The following is a 23,664-nucleotide window of genomic DNA, read 5'->3' as shown; positions in this document are numbered from 1 at the left end:
CAAAAATAACAATTAAAACAAGGAAATTCCAGAGCAAAATTGGCTATTTGACTATGTATTTCTCAAGCAATTATGACAAATGAGATATCATTTTAAAGTTGTTTCAAAGAGATTTCAACTGGTATTAGTCTATGTAACTAAAACTTGCGACTTTACCCTGGATTCGTCGTGGATGGTCACATTTGATATCAAAATTAACAATGCTGCCATGATTTTTTGTGGCCAAAATTTACTCAATTTTATGATTTTCAGCCTGTTTTAGGGTATTTCAGACTGTTTTTCTGGATTTTTTTACTATTTTCAGGATATCTCACAAGCTTTGAATCACACCCCTGTGCTGCATGATGTAAATCATTCATTCTTTGAACAAATTTTTTTTCAGACTGTGGAGTCATGTAACAGAAGCGCTGAAAAAGCAAGATGTGAACGAAGCAACTCATGAGAAATTCCTTCTGGAAGAGGAGCAAAGGAAGGGACACAAGGAGAGAAAGATGAAGATGGTAGAGTGGACACCAAAACTATTTGAACGAGATGAAATTCTAGGAGATTGGGTCTACAAACATATGGAGTAAGTCTTACTTGTTAAAATATTTGTAGGGTATTTAAACTTTAAGTTGGTCTTAACCCTGGGATTATGGAAACTTTTGGGCCTTGTGACTGCCTAATTTTTAGTCCAAAGTGTATAAAAGTACATATTTAGAATCGCAAAGACTTGAAGAATCCACCAGAGAGGTAAAATATGGGCAAAAATTCTCAGTTTCGGAGAAAATCTCCCCAAAAATGTTTTTGACCCAAATTTTGCCGGGCAACGTAACTTAAGTCAAGAAACGGTTTTTTGGTATTTCCTCCAAAATGTGAGAATTTCTGCTCAAATTCATCCTAACGGATAGATTTGTCAAGTACAATTTAGCAGTTATGAGGCTCAAAAGTTTCTAAAATTCCAGGGTTAAGACCAACCTTAATCCCTAAATATAAAACACAGCATGAAAGCAGAATAAATGCTCTAGAATCAAGTCTTTTGTGATTATAGCCTTTGATAAAACTTCCAGCTAGGATCAAAAAGCCATTAACCAAATATGTGATTATATGTCATAAAAATGGCAAAGAGAAGTGTTTTCGTTTGGTATAAAGGGACAAGTTTTAAAACAATTTTAAAACATGTGCATTCTAGCATATCCCTTCTTGCTGATCTGGTTGCGGCATGCACTAGAAATTACATGCAAAGGGGACTCTGGATGTCCAAATGCTAGAGTTGAATGATAATCTCTTGAAGGCTAGGAAATCTGACATATAAAGCAAATGAATCCAAAAGTATCCAATATTGTTGTCATCTTGAATCATATCACAGCTATTATGACCCTAAACACAATAAAAGGCAAGTGCAGATCCTTGCAATTTCTTTAGAGGAATTGATAGGGAAAACTTTTCAATTTGTACACACAGTAATAATCTAATGCTGCTTTCTCAAAGTGTGATAAAAATATGACAATAAGATATTTGGCAGATTTGTACACACATACACGTAATACTATGCTCTTTGCTAGTCTGTGTTCTTCCTGAAATGTTAAAACCACACAATCTCAAATGTGAATATTTCTACTATTTGTTGTCTCTCTTAGCACCAGACCATGGGATGCTCTCAATGACATTGAGCAGTTTGAAAATGAAGGCGTCATCCAGACCAGAACCAGACACAAGACACAAATCCTACGCACAACTAGCATAATAAGTCTCCCACAGGATAAGAGAATCTCACGACAGCTCTCATTCAAGAACCAACAGAAAAGGCGCCCTTTAGCCCCAGCTAGCGGAGACAGCGAGTGCTCAACCCCAGAAGTTGAAGGCTCAGATAACGATGGTAAGTTTTTAGTCATGTTTTTCAGCATCACACACTTGCAAGATTTGAGCAATATGTTTCGTTTCATCATAGTTTATTAGTGTGAGGAGCAATAAGTATGAATTTGCCCCCCCTAAAAAAAAAGGAATAGTAATATTTTGATTTTACTAAATACCCAATCCTACTTGATCATTGTTAACCTTAGATTTATCAGTGTTTCATGTCTTTAAATTATATATTCAAGGCATAGAGTCAAAAATGTCAGTTATGAGGGGGATTGAATGTACTATGAGGATGAATGTCTGGCCCTATTCAACGTGTGCGAGTCCCAAAGTCTTGATACAGGAGCAATATGTTGTGATGAAAGGCATAATGCATCCACCTGACCACTGAAATGAGACTCATTCCTGTGCCATAAGTGTGCTGCCACAAGTTTGAAATAAAGTATGTTTAGGATTGCAATTTTCAGAATCCCTGTATATTTACAAAAACATTGGATACTTAGTACTAAAATAAATTGCCTAATTTATCAGACTTGTGGGTATGTGATCTATTACTTATGCATTTCAAATTTTAAAGGGATTGTCAGTGATTTGCTGAACCAAAACAACCTAAAATGGGCTATTCCATTTAAAATCCACACTACCCCTGTGGAAGATTTTGGAAATATGTTCCACAGGGGGAGTATGAATTTCAAATGGAATGAACACATTAGCAGCTCCATTTGCATTTCATACACCCTCTGAGAAAGATTCAACCTGAATCTTCCACTGAGGGGGATGTGTTTCAAATGGAGCTGCTAATGTGCTCATTCCATCTGAAATTCATACTCCCCCTGTGACAGATATTGCCAAAATCTTCCACAGGGGGAGTGTGGATTTTATATGGAATAGCCCAATTCATCAAAATCCAGGTTTTTGGAACAAGCATAGATGTGCTACTGAAGTGGACAAATAGCCAAGGTGAAAGCATTCTGATAAAGACAACATTTGGGCTATTTCCATTTAAAATCCACACTACCCCTGTGGAAGATTTTGGAAATATCCTCTGCAGGGGAAGTATGAATTTCAAATGGAATTAACACATTAGCAGCTCCATTTGGAATTTACCCTCCCTCTGTGGAAGATTCTGGTTGAATCTTTCTCAGAGGGTATATGAAATTCAAATAGAGCTACCTAATGTGCTCATTCCATCTGAAATTCAAACTCCCCTGTGGCAGATATTTCCAAAATCTTCTACAGGGGTAGTGTGGATTTTAAATGGAATAGCCCAATTATTTTAACATCACAATATGAAGATGGAATATTCATATTTTATTTATTACATATTTGTTCTTATTGTGAGGCTGTTGAATTTGGCATGGTTCAGTATCAGAATGGGACTCTGAAGCAGGATGCAACTATAAAATAAAACTAGAAAAGAATTGACAAACAGTAAGTCTCTCATATGTTACATATCTTATCTGCAGTGTTAATTATGAACATACAATTCTGTGCAATTTCTTGCAGGTGTTCGAGGTAGCCAGTCCAGTAATTCCAGAAGGTCACACTCCACCATCAAAGAAATCTTAGTCCCTTTAATGCAAGGACAGAAAAGAGTTGAGGATGAACTGAAAACTATCAACAACAGACTGGCTGTTATGTGTCGAGATCAAAGAGTCAATGCCGACAATGCACTTGGAAGCAAGGATTGGATTGCACTGGCTGTGATCTTACTACTTGGGCAACTAGTTGTAGGCTTTGTATTTAGGTGAAAAGGTCACATCAGAGGTTCAAAGGTTAACTTGAGGTTATTATCATATGATGTCCAGGGAAGTATATGCAAATACAACATGCCAATATCCAACGCCAATGGTTGTAATACATTCCAAATGGACATGTTCACTTGGCGACCAATGTACACCTGCATTATTTGTAGGTCAAAGGTCACAGGTCAAATTGAGGATCGACCATGCTATGTTTCATGAGTGAAGCCAACACAAAATGTAAATGAATGAGAGATATTTTATTGAAAATTTTAACTGATTAATGTAACTAGGAAAACTTGTATTTGAAAAAAACCCTGTAATTTTGATATCAGTACAGCAGTGAAATAAGCCGTTGATTAAAACACCACTTTGTACCCTCTACTAGCTAACACTACATATGTAATATATGTAACATGTAGTCAGGGAATTCAGTCATGTGCTCAGTGGTTCTTTAATATGTAGTCTTCCACCAAATCTGTAGATTGTTATAAAAGTCATGTCCATGTACCATAATGAGTACCTTGTGAGTACCGACCTTCCCCAATTTTTCTAACATTTTTTTATTAACTTCTCAAAAAAAGATAACAATGGTAAAATAAGTATTTGAATGGCAGAAATCCAACATTTGTCCGCAAATATGCCAGGAAAGATGATTGAAATATAATCTTTTTCTTGAAATAAGTTCAGCTGACATTCAAGGTCATTCAAGATCTAATCAAACTGTGTCTACTTTCTACGCAAGATATGCTTGTTAGATTTTTAATTCAAAACTTTCACTATAGTGAAATAAGTGGAAAGTAATATTCAGACACATTTGATTGTACTTTAGCATGCCAAGCGCCTCAAGTTTAAAGTAGGTTTATTTATATGTATGCTCTCTGTAAGCATCCAGTTTGTTTTTCACTGCCGCTTGAACATGAAATAGCTGCCTTTTATATGTATATTAAAGTGTACACATATCCTTGGAGCATTACTTCACTCAAACCAGCAAAGTAGATGTTCTTGTCTACAGTTATAGGAGAGAGCGGACTTGGGTTATTTTTAGCAAATTTCCTTGGCAATTTGCAGCTCAAAAACAAAACGTTCCAAGCACGCATTCGGCGCTAGGTGTAACGCTTGCGATGCGTAGTGGGCGCACGATCCAGTGACCTAATTTGATTGATCTGCGCAAATTGTTTTTACCGGCACTTAATCATTTTCACTGGCATGACGTAGCTCCGTGCTGGCCTATATGAATTATGTACAATATCATGAAGAGGTCACATTAAGATAATAGCTGAAGGTCAACAATTATTAAATCGTAGGTTGTCATGAAATATTGACACCTCATCCGCTAATCCAGCATCGTAGGACTGCAGCATGGCCTAGTGATTCTCATGCGATAAACAGCGCATATGTGTTGAGCAAGTATGTAAGCAGAGAACTTTCGTTGGTATCCAAAATTGATACATTGCTTGTATATTTTTACCAGATTCAAATGCGACTCTTTTTAAATCTGTGTTTTGTCCTGTTTTGTTGCCGACAAGGACTCCACTGTTTCACAAATTGTACATATGCACAGCATGTTACAAGTGCAAGCAATATGTTTTTTTCAATTGGTGTTAGCTGAAGCCCTACCTCAGCCTTACATGTTTGATATCACCCTGCACCACGTGATGGAGAGATTTACATTACACACATGGTGAAGAAACTTGACTTTAGATTTCATAAAACTGTGCACATGTTCCATTTATGGTGATACTGCGTTTGATCTCACAAGTTCCCTGTGAAGGTGAGAGTTTGTGCATCATGCTTACTGCTTGCCATCGTATCATTTGTTAATGTTCCTATTTGGTATCGTTTTAATTTGTGAGTATGTGTTAGAATGATTGTCGATATGTCACTTCAAAACTTTTAAGGTTTTTAGTGGCCTTTGGTTTTGATTCTAGTTGAAACTTTACCAAGGCAAAAGGCTTCTATTGTGGACTAGCATTTTGCAACAGAACAGAACATGTCTAACATGAATTATAGAGACACCCAATGGGTGAACACAAACTCACAATGAATTTACTGTCACACCTGGTTTATACCTGAAGTGTACTGGGCTATTGCCGGTTTAAATCCAAACACCCCTTATGGAAGACATAATCTAATCATTCACACAGGGGTGTAGACTTCAAATAAAATCTCCCATTCAGATCATTTAACTTGAAATACATACTCCCTGTGTGAAAGATTAAGGGCAGGTCTTCCACAGGGGGTGTATGGATTTCAGTATGCAATATACAAATGGTTGTATTGCGAAAGTGTGAATGTTTTAAGGTGTAAAAACTCGATAGTTAGCATATGTGCTTACTATTGAGCGCTTTTGAAAACATGAAATCGTACCAAAGTCTGACGCTTTACCAACTGAGCTAATGGGGTTGCGACACAAATTTGCAGGGTTACTTGTTCGTATGTAACTATGTGTATCGATGATTTGCTCAAAACCCTTTATACTTTTGTGGATGGGGCTCTTCATGTTTGCATGTTTCAAAAGCGCTCGATAGTAACTATCGAGTTTGTATGGTATACTTGTACAAAGCAAACCTGGTGACCTCATCAAGAGATTTAAAAGATTGCAAAGCAATGTAAACGAATAGGGACTCATTGCTTGGGGAGCAGAAAAGTTACAGAAATGACTTGGAGAACTGTAGGGGGAACAATTAGCCATACTCTTCTCAAGAGAGGGAGGGCATAGCTGTGTCTGATATGATGCAGGCTATAAATTACAATATAGACTGTGTCTCAAATAATGGAGTATGTTAAGTTCGTTCAGCCCAATTGGTAAGGTGTTCACTCAATACTCTTGTATTTCAAAGAAGTCCAACTTTATCAATACTATAGATATAGTATTCATGTTGTACAGTAATTTTAATTACAGGAGAGGTATGAACAGCAACCCCGGTTCCGGCACTCTGTGTATCCGCGGGTACTCATGCTTGTCAGCGAACTTTGAAAATAGCCCATTTTGAATCTCATTTCGCGAACTTTTCAAGATAAAAACACCCCTATTTTTAGTGAGTTTGCAAATTTTTTGCCCTTCCACAATGCCTCTTTTTTCGCCAAAATGCGAATAATATTTCGAATATACCCCTTTTTGATGGAAACGCATAAATTTAATGCACAGAACCAGCGGTTGTATGCATTGTATAACCTAATATAATGTGCGCCAAATGGACTAATGAAATTGGAATTCGTAAATGAACTGAATAATGAAACTACAATAATTTTACATCTGATGATTGGTGAATAAAGAGCACCTTTTTTTTTTCAATTTTGTGAAAAAATGTATGAAAAACGACCCTTTTTATTGTATTTCGCAAAACGCCTTTCTTTATCTTCAAATACCCCCTAATTTCGCAAAATTTCCGACGAGTATAAGTACCCTGGGATACACAGAGTGCTGTAACTGGGATAGCAACAAGGTGCAATACATACAGTATGTATAAACTGGTGTTTTTAGTCAAATGCAGACAATTTCTCGATGAACAAGAATATGTATAAAATCTTGTAATATTTTTTATATTTCTACACCTATATGAATTATACAACAATGTAATCAGAAGGAATATGCTAATGTCTTCATGCATGGGGTCTGCACATTCTGAATGTGGCTGACCCATTGAAATAGACCAGAGTACACATGTGCTAGTTAATGGAGGGGGAAAGAGTAAACTCCTGGATCAATGTTTCATCACATGCCCAGCAAGCTTGTGCTTAATTGCGACTGACCTGCATGTCAAGTGTTTTGCCAACCATGTGTAATCCTGGAGATACATTATTGTGTTCCCCATTAGCATTACCCATAGGTTCTGCTAAATCTGTCTGTTTAATATCTTGGGTGTGTGTAGTTCTGCGAACTATGTGTTCCTTTACTATATCCCTTTGCATGTGTGACAGGTGAATGTTCAAAAATAGAATGAGTTTGGTTGGGTAATCGGTCGTTATGCAAATGATTAGGGCACATGTCAGTGCAAAAGTTCTGTGTCCAGGACATTTTAACATCACAAAGGTCACATAAATGTAAAAAAAGTTTACTGAAAGTGAATGCTGATATTGCATTTTTAGGGTATTATAATGTTTAAATCAGATTAGAGTAAGTGTTTCCTGAAGGGCTTTATTTGAACTTGATTTCGAATTCCCTTTATTTAGAGTGCATCTAAAACACCTGATGAAGGGGCTGTCATAATCAACAGTTTGAATGCATATCCATTCTATGTAATTGTATTTATTACATAACAATATGATTTGACTGTGTCTTCCCTTATATAAATGTGGGTATTTATACAGCGTCTTTCACATGTATCAAAGCGCTTGACATTTATTCGTAAGAATATGTCAGAATATGCCATACAATGACCAAGGCATGCTCGTGGCACTCAATGGACAATATTCATAACAGCTCCCCATTTCACCCTGGGTAGAGTGAGGCAAGTAAGGTAAAGCGCCTTGCCCAAGTGCACATGATCGCCAGGGCTCAAACTCGCAATCCACCAATTGCAAGGCAGAGCCCGTACCGCTGCGCCACCGTGCCCTTGCATTTATGGTGGGAAAACCAGAAAATTACAAATTTCTCACTCAAAATTGAGATAATACTCTTCCATTCCGTAATCACTACATCCTTATTTAAAACAAAAGATATGGACTTGACATGGTCATTACAAGGGGATTTTTTAAAGCTTATTCACACCCCATCCATCCCTACATGCCAACTAGCAGCATGTATAAACCTCATGTCTCAATGGGCATTATATTCAATGTACCTTGTTTACAATCGTATTTGTAAAATTTGATACAAAATTATGCAGAAACATGGTTTATTTGAATAAATGTTTGTGTGTTGAATCGTCAACAGAATGAATCGGAAGAATGTGCAGCCGGTGTCTACTATGATAGTAAACACAAAATTTGCTATCGTTTATTTTCTTAATCCTGGATTTCCCAATGCTATGCTTTCACTGTCCTATGAGTCACAATATCAGCAACAGGTGTTTGCTGCTGATAAGGTAGATTTAGGTTCCAATCCTGGGACCTGTTTCACAACGCCTTATGATCAATTGATATTTACCATACATAATCCCCAGTTGAATAAGTTTTAAGATTGATTTATCAGTGTTTGTGAAACAGGGCCCCTTGTGGCGTTGCACAATAGGGCTAGACATGTAAACTTGCCTAAATGACCTTTATAAGGAAAAGATAAGCATTCCATCCTGCCAGCAAAAACATATCTGTTTGTGTTTACTGGTATTTTTTAATGTATATACACCACCCATCAAAAGTATTTGCTGATTGTGTTTAGCACTTCTATTTGATATTTAGCAAATACAGATGGTGGATGTGTAACCATGGTGTAACATGCAAAGTTGTGAATGCTGATTTTTGTAATTGTGCACATTATGCAGTTTTGGCCTTCAGTTTAAGGGCTCAGATAGCAATGTTTTCTCATATTTTTTGTGGGACCTGAAAGCACATCAGACATCGAAATTACAATTTGAATACGAGGGCTGTCCTTCTGATATCAAATTTTTTTTTTTAAATTTCACGATATAATACACATTAGGCCTATGGCAAATGATTAAAAATTGATGTTTTTGAAATTTAACAGTCCTCATAGTAAATTGTATAAATCTAATGATATGTACTTAAAGTGTATGTAGCTGGGATTGAAAGCCAAGGATAAATTGAAAATGTTGACCTTTCGTATTGAAGATATAATTTTTTCCCACAAAAACACCAAAAACATTTAGCATGGAAAATCTACTTGTCTCCTTTATTATTTGCGACGGCGAACCTGATGAAAAAATATTGTTTATTTAAAAACATTTAGGTCAATTTTTAATCATTTGTCATAAAATGGCATTATATCGCAAATTAAAAAATGTTTGATATCAGAAGGACATTCCTCGTTTTCGAAATACAATTTGATGTGTCTGATGTGCTCTCAAGTCCTACAAAAAATATGTGAATTGAAGTAACTGAATGGTATTTCAAAAGGGGTTGGGGTTTGTACTGTATGATACAATGGTTTATAATGGGTCTGGTATATATGTATTCCCTGTATGGATATTACTTTGGAAGGTTTCTATACAACTCTTTAAGCACTTCGTTTTGTTACATCATTGATGCAGCTAGTATGAGGAAATTTTTATATCTCAAAATGGTCTGACATTTGTATCAGTAATAAATTACCAGAATGAAATAGGGATTTATAAATGTAGAATATTATCAATTTCAATTTTTATTAAAACACATGGACAAGCCAAATCAGACAGGTGACAATTTTCTCTGAGAAAGTGTCTGGTTGTGATGTTATGTCAGTTCATATTTTTTTCACCAATTGCAGCTTGTTCCAATGTAATAGTACAACTCGTTTGTGTTCAATATTTGGTGTCATTTGGTGCTTTGTAGCTGGTTGATTGATTGATTGATTGACCAGCACAGATTCTCATGTACAAAATAGTACAGGTCAAAACAAAGCTCAACCTAAAAACGGTATTTGTAAAATATTCAAAAAGTGTTTATTTTCATTAGTATATCTGTATAAATTAGCATACATACAAATTATCTGTGATCATAGAATGGCAATTTAGACACTCACATATCCAAGATGCATATGCACTGTACAGACAGGCTTCTGAAGGTAGAATTTCCATCTTGGTATGTATAGACTACTTGACATGTGACATCATTGCCCGGCAGTATGCACACAAATCATGACAATTTCCATTGTTCTTTGCCCTGAGGTGTGCGTACGCATTGTAGTTTGCTCAGGGCACATGCATTTTGAATCACCCACCACATTTCATATAGTGCAAGAAAGCCATTGAACAGTGTAGCGGTTCATTCAAGCATATCGATAAACCAGTCCCTCGCCTTCGGTGGTAAACAATAATGTCAAGTGTTCTATAGCATCTGGCCCAGTTGATGGCCTGTCCTGGTACATTTTTAGATAAAAATTACCAAGTGTCGGGTCGTATGGAAGTGTATTATACTGATAAGGAGAACTTTATTGCAAAGAAAGTTTTTGCACATATCACCTTTAATTTTGAGGGTGGATGCAATGATGCACCCTTGGTTACATTCCTGCAAATAATTGTGACTTATTATCTTTTCCTGTTATAAATTAGCATTATTTGTGATGCATTTTTGAACTTGTTTGTGAAATGTTTGTATGCTCATGAAAGTTGATTAAGATTTAAAAGATGCAGATGTTAAAAGCTGACCCACAGTGTTTGACCTATGCAAGATGTACATTATGCTGGAGCCTATCATTTAGTTCTCTCATACAGTAAATCACAAGCTAAGTATTAATATTGTGATGAGGAGTCATAGGGTAATATTAAGAGAAGTATTTTGATTTAATCCCAATAGGACAAAATAGGATTTTGTCAGTGAATTTGTGATTGCTGTTTGCAAGTTCATGATGAACCTACAAGCAAGAACATTGTTTTACTTTTTTGATAATGTCTGAAATTTCATTATAGCTGAGACTATATTTGTCTCGGAAGTCATTGGTTAGGGGGATGAGAAGAAAGTCCCTAACCCTAACCATGACCTCCTCTAACCCTAACCCTAACCCTGACCTTCTCATTGCCCCTATCCATTGTTTACCATTAAGCTTCAATGCATATGCAAGAGATTTTTGGCACAAATTTATCAGAAATCTTCTGAACAGATTTTGGCTTTTGGAATAGGTGCAGCAAACCAGGTTATTGTTTTAAAGGCATGAACAGTGTAATGAAAGTAAAGCTGAATTTATACTTGGATTTAACTAATAAGGTGCCACAAAATGCACCTTATCTCATTGGTTAAACTCCATTAGGCTATGCCAGTTGAAATCCATGCACCCCATATGGATGACCTGACCTTAATCTTCCACCAGGCATGAGAAATTCCCGTCAAAACACAGACTTTTGAAAAAATTCCTGAAATTTTATTTATTTTGAGCCCATTTTCGGCTGTTTTTGTCCAATTTTATGCGCTTTCCAGCTTTTTAAACAATTTCCAGACTTTTTCGTAATGTGTATTCTCATGCCTGTTCCATAAAGGGAGTGTGAATTTCAAATGGGTTTGCCTGAATAGGTGACTTCATTTGAAATCTACACCCCAAGATGAAGGTCATGTCTTCCATAGGGGTATATGGATTTCAACTAGAACTGCCCATTCCTGTAAATTCAGCTTTACACATACATGGAATTCATATTCAGTGATTTTGTTTGGTTCTAAAATTCATATTCAGTGATTTTTTTTTGGTTTTGAAAAAATGAGTCGAAATTGTGAGAAATTTTCACTTTAACAAACCTGACTCAATCATTGAGTACACCTGTATGTAGATTTGCTTGAGAATATCAGATGTAATTCATTCAAACCACAGGATGAAAACAAAGCAAGAAAAAAGTTTAACCTTGCAAGGTGTAAGAATGGAAAGAGAGAATGTAAGAGAGAATGAGAAGAGATCCATTAAGTGTTACCTTGACCACATCCTACTTTTATAATAACAATATGTGTCTAACAGGTGGTGCATGGAGTATTTATCGCCCACATAACTCTTTAACCCCCTGAACACTACTGGTTATCTTACGGCATGTCTGATTGGTTGATAACTTGAAATGCTCATTTTCATTGCCAATTATGACTAGGCTTGAAACTATTTATGGTCACACTTGCATTTGCAGATGATCTTATTCATACCCTCCTTGATTGGTTCAAAATTGGACACAATATTCATTTTGGCTAATCAGCAGGTAGTTCTCATGGGGTTAAAGAGACTTTCAGTTTCAGAGATCCATCAAGGACCAAAGAAATCTTTACAATTTTCTGAAGTCAATTAAAAATGGTTGATAAATCGAGGGAAATATCCTTGAACCATTTTTTTCTCAGAAATGTTGACAAAATATGAAGAAAACGGAAAGGTTGCGTGGGCATAGGAAATTAAGATTTGTCTCACTTGACAATAAAGTGAAGTGTCTAGTTTATTTATTTAAGGGACTAGTTAGTAAACGTTCTAAAAGTGGCAAGAACTGAGCATATGTGGGGAATTGAATGTCTTTTGAGATTGACAGATCTCTTAATATCCCTTTAAACCAAGTGTTGATTTCATTTCCCCAGGTATTGTAGGTCTCTCTGTCTGGTACTTATAGAAACACTCAACAGTTGTAACCTCTTGCCATAAGAAGTGTGTGTACATATGATGTCATCGCTAGTAACTGGCAGGGTCAAAATCTAGCAATATTGTTTGCCGTTTGTAGTGTTTCTTACTAAGTCTGGACTAAGAGATTTGCTATGTTTTTAAGAGTAAAAGAGTCAACAACATTATTTTTAAGGGCAAAAGAGTCAACAACGTTATTTTTAGGAAAATAATCTAGGTCAATTCAACATATTACTGAAAATAATACAAAATTAACGGGAAATGTGCTATGGTACGGATGGCACAGATGAAGTGTACAAGACAGACATGGGATCATGGGATAGTAGGGCATATATGTTATGATTTTGTGGACCAATTTTATTAACCATTTGATTTTTTTATTTGTTGTAAGTCCAGAACAAATGATATCTCGATGCATAAAATGCATCAAAAATATTTTCATAATACAAGAAGACCAACTCCACATACTGAAAATTAGTATATAGCTTTCCTCCATTTTTTACTTAGCAACTTATTTGACAGTACAAATTCAAAGGATATTGTGTCATAAATCCTAACACACACAACACAAAATAATAACAACATAAATTAGGAGGAAAAAACATCCACCATCTTGGTTTTTGGATCACCCACAAGAAACAAACATGTTATTTTTGTAGTCTTGTAATATAATAAAAAGATAACACTATCTGTATTCATGTCTGGGATTTAAACCAAATTGGTGTCAAATGTAGAGCAGGAATGCCGGTCACTTGCATGAAGCCCCAACATTAAAGAAATATTAAAGTTGGTCTAAAATTTCTGTTATAGGGAATTTTGAGATATATGCGATTGTTGAAGCAAAGTATGTGTGCTGGAACTTCATAAACCAATTAATATTACGTACAATGTGGTGACTGACTCTTGACAGTTGGGGAAGAGGGGACATGGCAACATATATACATGATTTAACTTATACATGCTTGTCATATGCATGGTCAGTTTCTGAAGTGATACATTAATGACTAGCACAAGTAATTGATGTCAAACTTTAGGTGTAGTTTTAACCTAATAATGAAATAATGATGCAAATATTGAAAAGTAACAAAATTGATCAAAATTGGTTTCATAATGGATATGCTAGTTCCCATGTATGCAATTGGATACTCTGTATTGCTGAAAGTAACCCTTGTTTGTATAAACCAGTTTATAATATAGGGTATCCCTAAAATAGTTTTTAAAAAAATGCAGTATTTTGCAGATTTTTATAGATGGCTTATGATGGCCCCTGAATACCTTCAGAAGAATTGGGGTAAATTATTACAAAAATCAAACCATTTTTGAACCTTTTTTGATCCTTACTTGAAGAATTTCATGTTTACTGTGATTGATTGATGGAAACATGGCATGTGTTGTGCAATGGGCTATTCCATATAAAACCCACACTACCCCTGGAGAAGATTTAGATAAAGTCATCCACAGAGGGAGTATGAGTTTTGAATAGAATAGAGAATTGGGTAACTTCCATTTGAAATGCTCACTCCAGTGTGGAAGATATAGGTAAAGCTGTATTAATACAGGGGAGTATGGGTTTCAAAATGATTAACCCTGGCCAGTTACATTTGAGAAACATACTCCCCTGTGTAAGATATTTCTAAAATCTTCTACAGGGGTAGTGTGAATTTCAAGTGGAATAGCCCAGTGGGTGGATATATGCATACAGGTGCTAATCATCGGCAGGACCGATTCAAAATACACAGAAAAATAAAATATATCGTTATACTTAGAACAACACAGCAAACATGAGAAACTAGGAGAGATCTGCAGCTAGACCAATTTCTTCTGCAAATTTTTATATATCTCACTCAAGGGGTCGGTCACCCACCTTTGCACAGTATTTTCTGTGGGGCCTGTAGAGCACATCAGACATATTGAATTGCATTCTGAATACGAAGAATGTCCTTCTGATATCAAAAAATTTTGATTTTTTTTTTTTTTTTTTCACGATATAATACAAATTTTATGGTAAATTATTAAAAATTGATGTGCTCTCATGTCCCACAAAATACTGTGCAAACGTTGCTCTCCGATCCCTTAATAGCTCAATATGGTTGATTTTGATTATTTCTAAGTGTAACAATACTATTTTTGACATGTATAGATTTATGTGTATAATGATACTATACATTTTCCAAATTGGAATGATAATAAATTGTAGAATTATCTGTATATAATACTCAGATTATACTAAATATAGGGATGCCGGTCAACTGGATTTATCACAAGATTTGTAGATGTATCACATCATTAATTGTAATCAAGAAATGATTTTGTTTATCTTTAAGTCTTGACAAAAATTGGTATTATGATAAATTAAAAGCATTTATAACATTTGAAATTTTGTGTTAGAATGTGTTATTTTGATCTGCTGTGTACAGTAGACTAATTTAATACCTGAGTGGAAGAAGGGCCCAACTCCATCCAAACTGTTTTTGAGATATTAAGAAAAGTTTTTTCATCTGCAGAGGGCCTTAAATACATGAACATACAGTGTTACATACATTTGAAATTATATATGATGTTTCCATGGCAACGTTAGAGGTCTTAATACGAACTGGAGTTGGGCCCTTCCACTTCAAGTGCCAGATCCATAAGCAGATGTGTTATAAATAGCTACAGATATTTGGTAATTATCCATTAATTGCACAAGTAGAAGCATCTAATATGTTAGCAAGAAAGTTTATTGTAGTGAAAAGCAGATTTCATGGATGAACAAAACTTCTCTTTAACTCCAATATTTGTGGAAGAAGGGCCCAACTCCATGGAGTTGGGCCTTTCTTCCATGAAAACCATGATTAAGTGTATGTGGAAGATTATTTAGAGAGTGGATTTTGGCTCATCTTTCACACACAAGGAAGAAATGGCTGCTGGCAATAAAATTGGAGTTGGGCCCTTCTACCACTCAGGTATTCAATTGTTTCCCCACATAACTGTTGGCTGAAAAATACTTTGTCTCAGAACACACCTGTGTGTTACTCGCAGAAACAGGATTAGAAACACCTTAAGTAGAGACACCCTTGATTACCAGTGCAATACGATGTACTAGATCTGTGCAAAACAGCGGTCTACTTACTGTGGGCATGTAAAAAGAATGCCTCCATACAGATACCCAAAAATTACATTGGACAGTCTATAATATGAATTTATTAATTCATTTTAAACAGTTCATTGGTGCTAGCATCCATTCCTTCTTGTAGACTGGAAGTTTGGAAAGGTGACCTCAAGGCTGTGGGTGGTCTTCCTGTACTTGCATGGGATAGCACTATGCGTAGCCAATTTATACCAAAATTTTAGATCTTTTCTAAGTTTGCCATCAGTAAAACTTGACAAATTCGTCCACTTGACGAATTGTTTTAATTCAAATTAATCAATTAGATATTATAGACTGTTGGAAGGAATGATTGCGGGGAAATAACCCAAAGGAAGCCCCCTATGCAATGGATGGAAACATCAAAGTAAACTGCAGTGCAATGGGAATCCAATCCAAAGCAGAAGCAAGCCGGATGGCAAACAAAAGAGCTGAGTGGCTAAACATAGTGGCTAGACGGCTATCTCCAGGAACGATGAGTGTCGTGGGAGGAAAGCTTTAAGTGAAGTAAGTGAAAGTGAAGAGATCTGATGTGTAAATGTTGTATTGGTTGTATACTATCACTGTGGTGACAGTAGACATAATGACTTAAAGGGATTTTGAAAAAAGTTTCATGAGAAAATATTGCCTTATTTTGATGGATGAATACTCAAAGAGCTTACCGCCACGGAGCAGTAATTTCGAAACAAAAATCTGTAATATTGAATATAAGAGAGATCATGAGCAACAATATCAGTGGGTTATCAACTGCGTTATACAAATAGGGACTAAATTATAAATCTGTTGTTAACTGGACTTGCTGTTTTTGCTGGCTACAGTATCACGTCATGTCCATGACGCATCATCATGCCGAGAGATCTTGAATTGGCTCTGTATTATTGACCTGTGATGTCACAGTGGTAGAAGTGCTGTCACACTGGAGTCGCCGAGAAATTTTCCTGATGGTTGGTTTGTAACTCTTTGACAAGTAGTGACGTAGTCCCCCTCCATGATTCAGAGCTGGTTCCTCCCTGCGAACATATATTGCTTCCTTCACCCTTCTTACGCACCAATTTTCTTTGTCAAGCACAATGACGTCCTTATCCTCAAAAGTATAATTGGCAGTTTAGAGGTGTGTGTATACAGAGGAATCGTTAAACTCCGTCAAACAGGGGCGACGATGTTGGTACATCCGTTTGTGGAGAGGTTGTTTAGTCTCTCCTATGAGTCCTCACAGTCCGAATCATATCCTGGCAATTAACCGCATAAACAATATTGTTCGATTTGTGCTGAGGAATCTTGTCCTTGGGGTGGACTCTGTCTCAGAATGTTGCACGATTTTAACGAGACTGGGATGTGGTGTTGTCCAAAAAACTTCTCAGATGAGACATAAGGGTGCTCGTAGAGGTGGTGGAAGCTTGTGATGGAACCTTCATGGTTTCAGGGCTTTTTGGTAAGTTCCAGTTCTTGTGACTGCAGGTACCTAAGGCTGACTTAAGGGTGGTCTTAACCCTGAAATTATGGAAACTTTTGGGCCTCATACTTATCTACTGCTGATATTGGTATTGGTGAAGTAGCTATCTACTGCTGATATTGGTATTGATGAAGTAGCTATCTACTGCTGATATTGGTGTTAATGAAGTACTTATCTACTGCTGATATTGTTATTGATGAAGTTGCTATCTACCATTGTCTACTGCTGATACTGGTATTGATGAAGCACCATCTACTGCTGATATTGGTGTTGATGAAGTAGCTATCTACCGCTGATATTGGTATTGATGAAGCACCCATCTACTGCTGATATTGGTGTTGATGAAGTAGCTATCTACTGCTGATACTGGTATTGATGAAGCACCCATCTACTGCTGATATTGGTGTTGTTGAAGTAGCTATCTACTGCTGTTATTAGTAATTATGTACATTATTAAGAACATACTATACTTTCATTAAACGTTTAGATTTTGTTGCGTTATACAAACAGTGAGTTTTGTGCATTCTAAAGCGAATTCGGATAAAAGATGATTTTGACCTTGAGAATTTGCGATCCATAACAATAGATATGATCCTTTTGGCTTGCCATAGCATTCGCATAGTTCTTCAACAACTGTGCCCGTCTACTTAAATCATCACATGTGATGTGACGTGTAAGGTTGTGATTATAACATTATGCATACCTTTGTGTACGTCCCAATGTTAACAGCATCATGTTACGGCTGTACTCACATTCTCAAGTCTACCTACATTTAAATGACTACTGGCACCTGCTTAAAACAATAGGTCAGCCATATTGAGTCAATATTGACGTCAGAAAACATCCCCCTTGGTGAATATTCTGTCCATCTTTGATTACACCTGGGATTTGACAATGCATTTACACTCACCAAACGCCGTCTATTTGATGTTTCGATTTTTCTTCAACAAATATAATAATTCCATTAAAGGCTAGAATTTCAGCGGATGATCGGGATGATGAGTCCACATACGTAAAAGGTGACACTGACCGATTCTTTTATATAATTCCTCAATCTCGACAATTTTCACATTTTGTTCCGTTCAATCATCAACCTAATTAATTTGACAGCTTCTTGCTAAGAAGTAAAGAAACACAAACATTTTGAATACATCTTCGAGAAATTCTCTCAACATGGTCAAGAAATTTGAAATCGCGCTTGCAGTTCCTTAAGTCTTGTGTTATATCGGGACGCTAGACCGAAAAGTGACGCAACAATTTTTATAACACGGTACACATATTTCAAGAACACAATGCCCATTGAGGTGAAAGTTCAATGTTTGAATTTCACAAGTCAGCTACTACTAATTTTGGAAATGGCTCAATGCTCCTGGATGTCAACTTAATTTTCACTTAATCTGTAGGTTGGTATTGCAAGAAAGATTAAAAATAATTACCATTGCAATAAAAAAAAGTCTTGCATGCTGTTCTTACGATATGAAAAACAAGCAAACACAAACGCATACTAATAAAGGGCATATTTAATGGTTTATTTAAAGTAACATCAAATCGCAGCCATAGGCGGATTTGCATGACATGATGACATTTGACAAAGATAAAAAGATTTACATTTTTTAGAATTTTCAAAATACATCAAAATAAATTAGCACTTCATTATATACACATAAAAACAGTAAAACGAATAAAATAAACGGAGCTAATCAGTGGCTGCAATATTTAAAAAAAAACATTAAATATTACGACGGTTATACGTTAAGAAGTGACGTAAAGGAAGGGAGAGGGCGGCACTTGAATGATGTTTTTTTGGTGCGCATAAAGTGGCCAAATTTGGAGGCATTCCTGAGTTGCATATGAGAGCTGTTTTCAGAAACAGTGAACCTGACAGAGAATTGCTTGCTTTTTGATCAAAAGATACGCAGATGTTGATACTATTAGCCCATTCTGTCACATTCACCTTTTTATAGCCACATGGATTTTATAGGATGCAATACAATGTATATTCTCAATATTCTGGAAAATAAATACTAGTATTCTGGAACATGAAAATTCTCGGGATTTCCAAAATCTATCAAATGTTGTGATGAGAAGGGATATAATACCCATCTTTAATAAAATAGCTTTTAAATTTAAACAAAGTTAAATGATCATAATTAATTTACTCAGGGCACATCACAAAGTGGTTACTTGGGGTGTTAACATTTTAACATGTGAACACGTTAAAATAGTGTGCTAGTATAACACGAGTATGTGAAGTAACCGTCGAATTGTTTTAACAATGTAATGAAAATGTCATACCGTGATTATTACCGTTCAAAGTTTAACACTTAAAACTTTAGTTTCAAGTGTTAAACTTTGAACGGTAATAATCACGGTATGACACTTTCATTGCCTTGATGTTATTCCAAAGGTTACAGGTCGATAGTCTGAAAGATCATTAAACACGGGTGACCTGATCAACAGCGTCATTCCCCACACTTTATCCTATCAAAATGAAGATTTTGGCATCAGAAGAAAGCTAAAGCTCATATTTTTCTCATAATCTCGATCCAAAATATATTCCGTTTAAATGTTACGAACGAAAAAGTGATAGCCTCATCCCCAATTGTGGTATACCACTTCTAATATCAAAACACGGCTGGTGTAATTTACTTCAAAACTGGGAAATTTGATTATTTTGTTACAGGCCTCAATGTGAGGTACAAAACACAATACGAACAAATCTGTCCGCCATCATTTAATTCAAAAACACAAAAACCCTAATCCACATCCTAACCCTAACCTATAACCCAAGCCCTAACCCTAACCTTAAACCTAACCATAACCTATGCCCTAATCCTAACCTTAACCTAAGCCTAAGTCTAAACCTAAACATAACGACTCCAATCGTTACTCTGCGTGACCAAGCCATATCCTAACCATATCAGAACAATAACACAAACCTAATACAAACCTAAAATACCCTAAATCCTAATTTGAACCCTTCGGACAGTGGGCTATTCCATTTAAAATCCACACTACCCCTGTGAAAGATTTAGCTAAAGTTTTCTACAGAGGGAGTATGAGAATAGACAATTGGGTAACTTCCATTTGAAATACTCATTCCAGTTGTGGAAGATATAGGTAAAGGCATAATAAAGGGGGTGTATGAGTTTCAAAATTTCATTATTAACCCTGATCAAAAACATTTGAAAAACATACTCCCCCTGTGGAAGATATTTCCAAAATCTTCCACAGGGCGAGTGTGGGTTTCAACTGGAATATCCCAATAGCTGCTTGGTTGAATGAAATGGCAATCTTCATAGTGGGGATACATTGAGGAAATTGGTATGCTAGTGAATGCGCTAAGGTGATTATTTCATAATGTACCAGACAAATTTCCTGTATCTAAACTTAGCACCAATAACATAGGTCGACCCATGATCTACATTTCGCCCATTCATTACGTACATTAATCGCGGGGTTTGAATCACCAGCTAATGTTATTCCGTCTCGGAGAGACAAATGTTTTCCCTCCGCGTAAAACCCTAATTAATTTGGTACATTACAACGTATATTGGATTGGTTTTGTATCTAGATACTTTATTGTGTGTCTCGCTATTGTAAAATATACACACCGATGCTCGAAAATTTGGTGAGATCTGTACCAAATAAATTAAAGTCGATTTCATTTGATGGTGATTTCTATCGTCCAATCGACACATTTTACCACTTTGTATCAATAATAAACCCAGCAACATTATAATGCATATCAAACGAAAGCGTGATCATTTGATTAAAGAAAGTTTCGTGTACGTAAAGGCGTATATGCGACGATTCCAACTAAATTTTGGTCTACAATTCACAAAATATTTCCATCGGCAAAACACGCTGTACACCCCCCGAATCATATTGGTCTAGCGGCGCCCCTGCTGCTGATATTGGTATTGAAGAAGTAGCTATCTACTGCTGATAATGAAGAAGTAGCTATCTACTGCTGATATTGGTATTGATGAAGTAGCTTTCTGATATTGGTATTGATGAAGTAGCTATCTACCTCTGATATTGGTGTTGATGAAGTAGCCATTTACTGCTGATATTGGTGTTGATGAAGTAGCTATCTACTGCTGATATTAGTGTGATTAAGTCACTAACTACTGCTGGTATTAGTGTTGATGAATTAACCATCTAATACTTCTGATATTGGTGTTCCTGTACGTACGGAGCGCACTATAAATAATTGCTCTTTTTTTTAATACAATTTGTTTATGTATTAGCCATATACTGCTGATATTGGTGTTGATAAAGTAGCGATCTACTGCTGATATCAGCGTTGATGAAGTAACAATCTATCGTATAGAATTTGTTATGGCATAGCCAAAGGCAGTTGCAGCATTTAGGAGGTACTTCTTACTCATTTGGATTTTGCCGAGCATCAGCAACCTGATAGATTGACTACGATACCGCTTTTTTAATAGACACTCTTACAGGTGTGAATGATCTGATGATCTGATGAAAATTCGATAGAATTACGATCTAGGTGTTTTCCCCTGTTCTTTGATAAGCTATATGCAACTTCAGAGGAAGGGCAATACATTCAAAAATAGTGTAAACCCATCGCTATGGTAATTAACCCTGTTACATTACTACTTGTAGGAGAATTGTAAATCAGTATAATTTGTTGATTGTATGTATTCATGTTTATCGTCCAATTATACTTTACTTTTCATTAAAGATTCAGATTTTGTTATGTTATACAAACAGTGTGTTTCGTCGTGCATTCTAATGTGAATTTGGATAAAAGGTGTTTTTGACCTTTGGTGTTTGCGATCCATAACAACAGATATGATCCTTTTGGCTTGCCATATCAGTCGCATAGTTCTTCAACAACTGCCCGTCTACTTAAATTACCACAAAGGTGCCATGTAAGTTTGCGATGATAACATTATACAGACCTTTGTGTACGTCCCAATGTTAACAGCATCATGTTACGTCTGTACTCACATTCTCAAGTCTACCTACATCCAAGTGACTATCGGCACCTGCTTAAAACAATAGGCCAGCCATATTGAGTCAATATTGACGTCAGAAAACATCCCCCTTGGTGAATATTCTGCCCATCTTTGAACACACCTGGGACTTGACAATGCATCTTCACTTACCAAATGCCGTCTGTTTGATGTTTCGATTTTTCTTCAACAAAATATAATAATTCCATTAACATGATTAAAGGCTAGAATTTCAGCGGATGATCGTGATGATGAGTCCACATACGTAAAAGGTGACACTGACCGATTCTTTTATATAATTCCTCAATCTCGACAATTGTCACATTTGCCTCGTTCAATCATCAACCTAATTAATTTGACAGCTTCTTGCTAAGAAGTAAAGAAACACAAACATTTTGAATACATCTTCGAGAAAATCTCTCAACATGATCAAGAAATTCAGGCGCGCTTGCAGTTCCTTAAGTCTTGTGTTATACCTGAACTCTAACCGAAAAGTGACGCAACAATTTTCATAACATATCGTACACATATCTCAAGAACACAATACCTGTTGAGATGAAAGTTCAATGTTTGAATATCATAAGTCAGCTACTACTAATTTTGAAAATGTCTCATTATTCCTGGACGTCAACTTAATTTTTCTCTTAACCTGTAGGTTGGTATTGCAAGAAAATTTTTTTTTGTCGCCATCAAAAGTCTTGCATGCTGTTCTTACGATACGAAAAACAAGCAAACACAAACGCATACTAATAAAAGACATATTTCATGGTTTATTCAAAGTAACATCAAATCGCAGCCATAGGATAAAAAGATTTACATTTTTTAGAATTTTCAAAGTATATCAAAATAAATTAGCACTTCAGTATATACACAAATCAAATACAAAACATAACAACAGTTAAAACAAACGAAATAAACGGGGCTGATGGCTAATATATGAAACATTATACGATGGTTATATACGTCAAGAAGTGACGTAAAGGAAGGGGAGAGGGCGGCACTTGAATCGTTTTTGGTGCGCATGAAGTGGCTAAATATGGAGGTATTCCTGAGTTGCATATGAGAGCTGTTTTCAGTTACAGTGAACCAGACAGAGAATCTCTCAAAATTGCTTGCTTTTGAGCAAAAGATACGCAGATGTTGATATTAATAGACCATTCTGTCACATTCACCTTTTTATAGCCACAGGGATTTTCCACATATGATGCAGTACAATATTAATATTAAACTATAATCTAGTCAACTGGACTAACTATTTTTGAGTGGGAAATTTTCACGTCCAATCCTGAACGCATCATCAGCCCTACTGATGTTGTGGCGGCAAAAGTTCATTGACCTGTGAAACG

General features: G+C 36.0%; 1 protein-coding gene across 1 annotated transcript in view; it reads left to right on the top strand.

The window, feature by feature from the left end:
- Nucleotides 1-5,009, top strand: part of LOC140155254 (oxysterol-binding protein-related protein 8-like) — a 98,596-nt gene extending 93,587 nt beyond the window's left edge. Inside the window, 3 exon segments of the mRNA XM_072178012.1 lie at nucleotides 383-568; nucleotides 1,620-1,858; nucleotides 3,346-5,009. Of these exon segments, the coding sequence (XP_072034113.1) occupies nucleotides 383-568; nucleotides 1,620-1,858; nucleotides 3,346-3,590 (670 nt within the window). The 3' untranslated portion in view covers nucleotides 3,591-5,009.
- Nucleotides 5,010-23,664: the final 18,655 nt, after the last annotated feature.

This window comes from Amphiura filiformis, chromosome 6 (genome assembly GCF_039555335.1).
Source record: "Amphiura filiformis chromosome 6, Afil_fr2py, whole genome shotgun sequence".
Taxonomy (NCBI): Eukaryota; Metazoa; Echinodermata; class Ophiuroidea; order Amphilepidida; family Amphiuridae; genus Amphiura; species Amphiura filiformis.
This window is presented reverse-complemented; position numbering and strand designations above follow the sequence as displayed.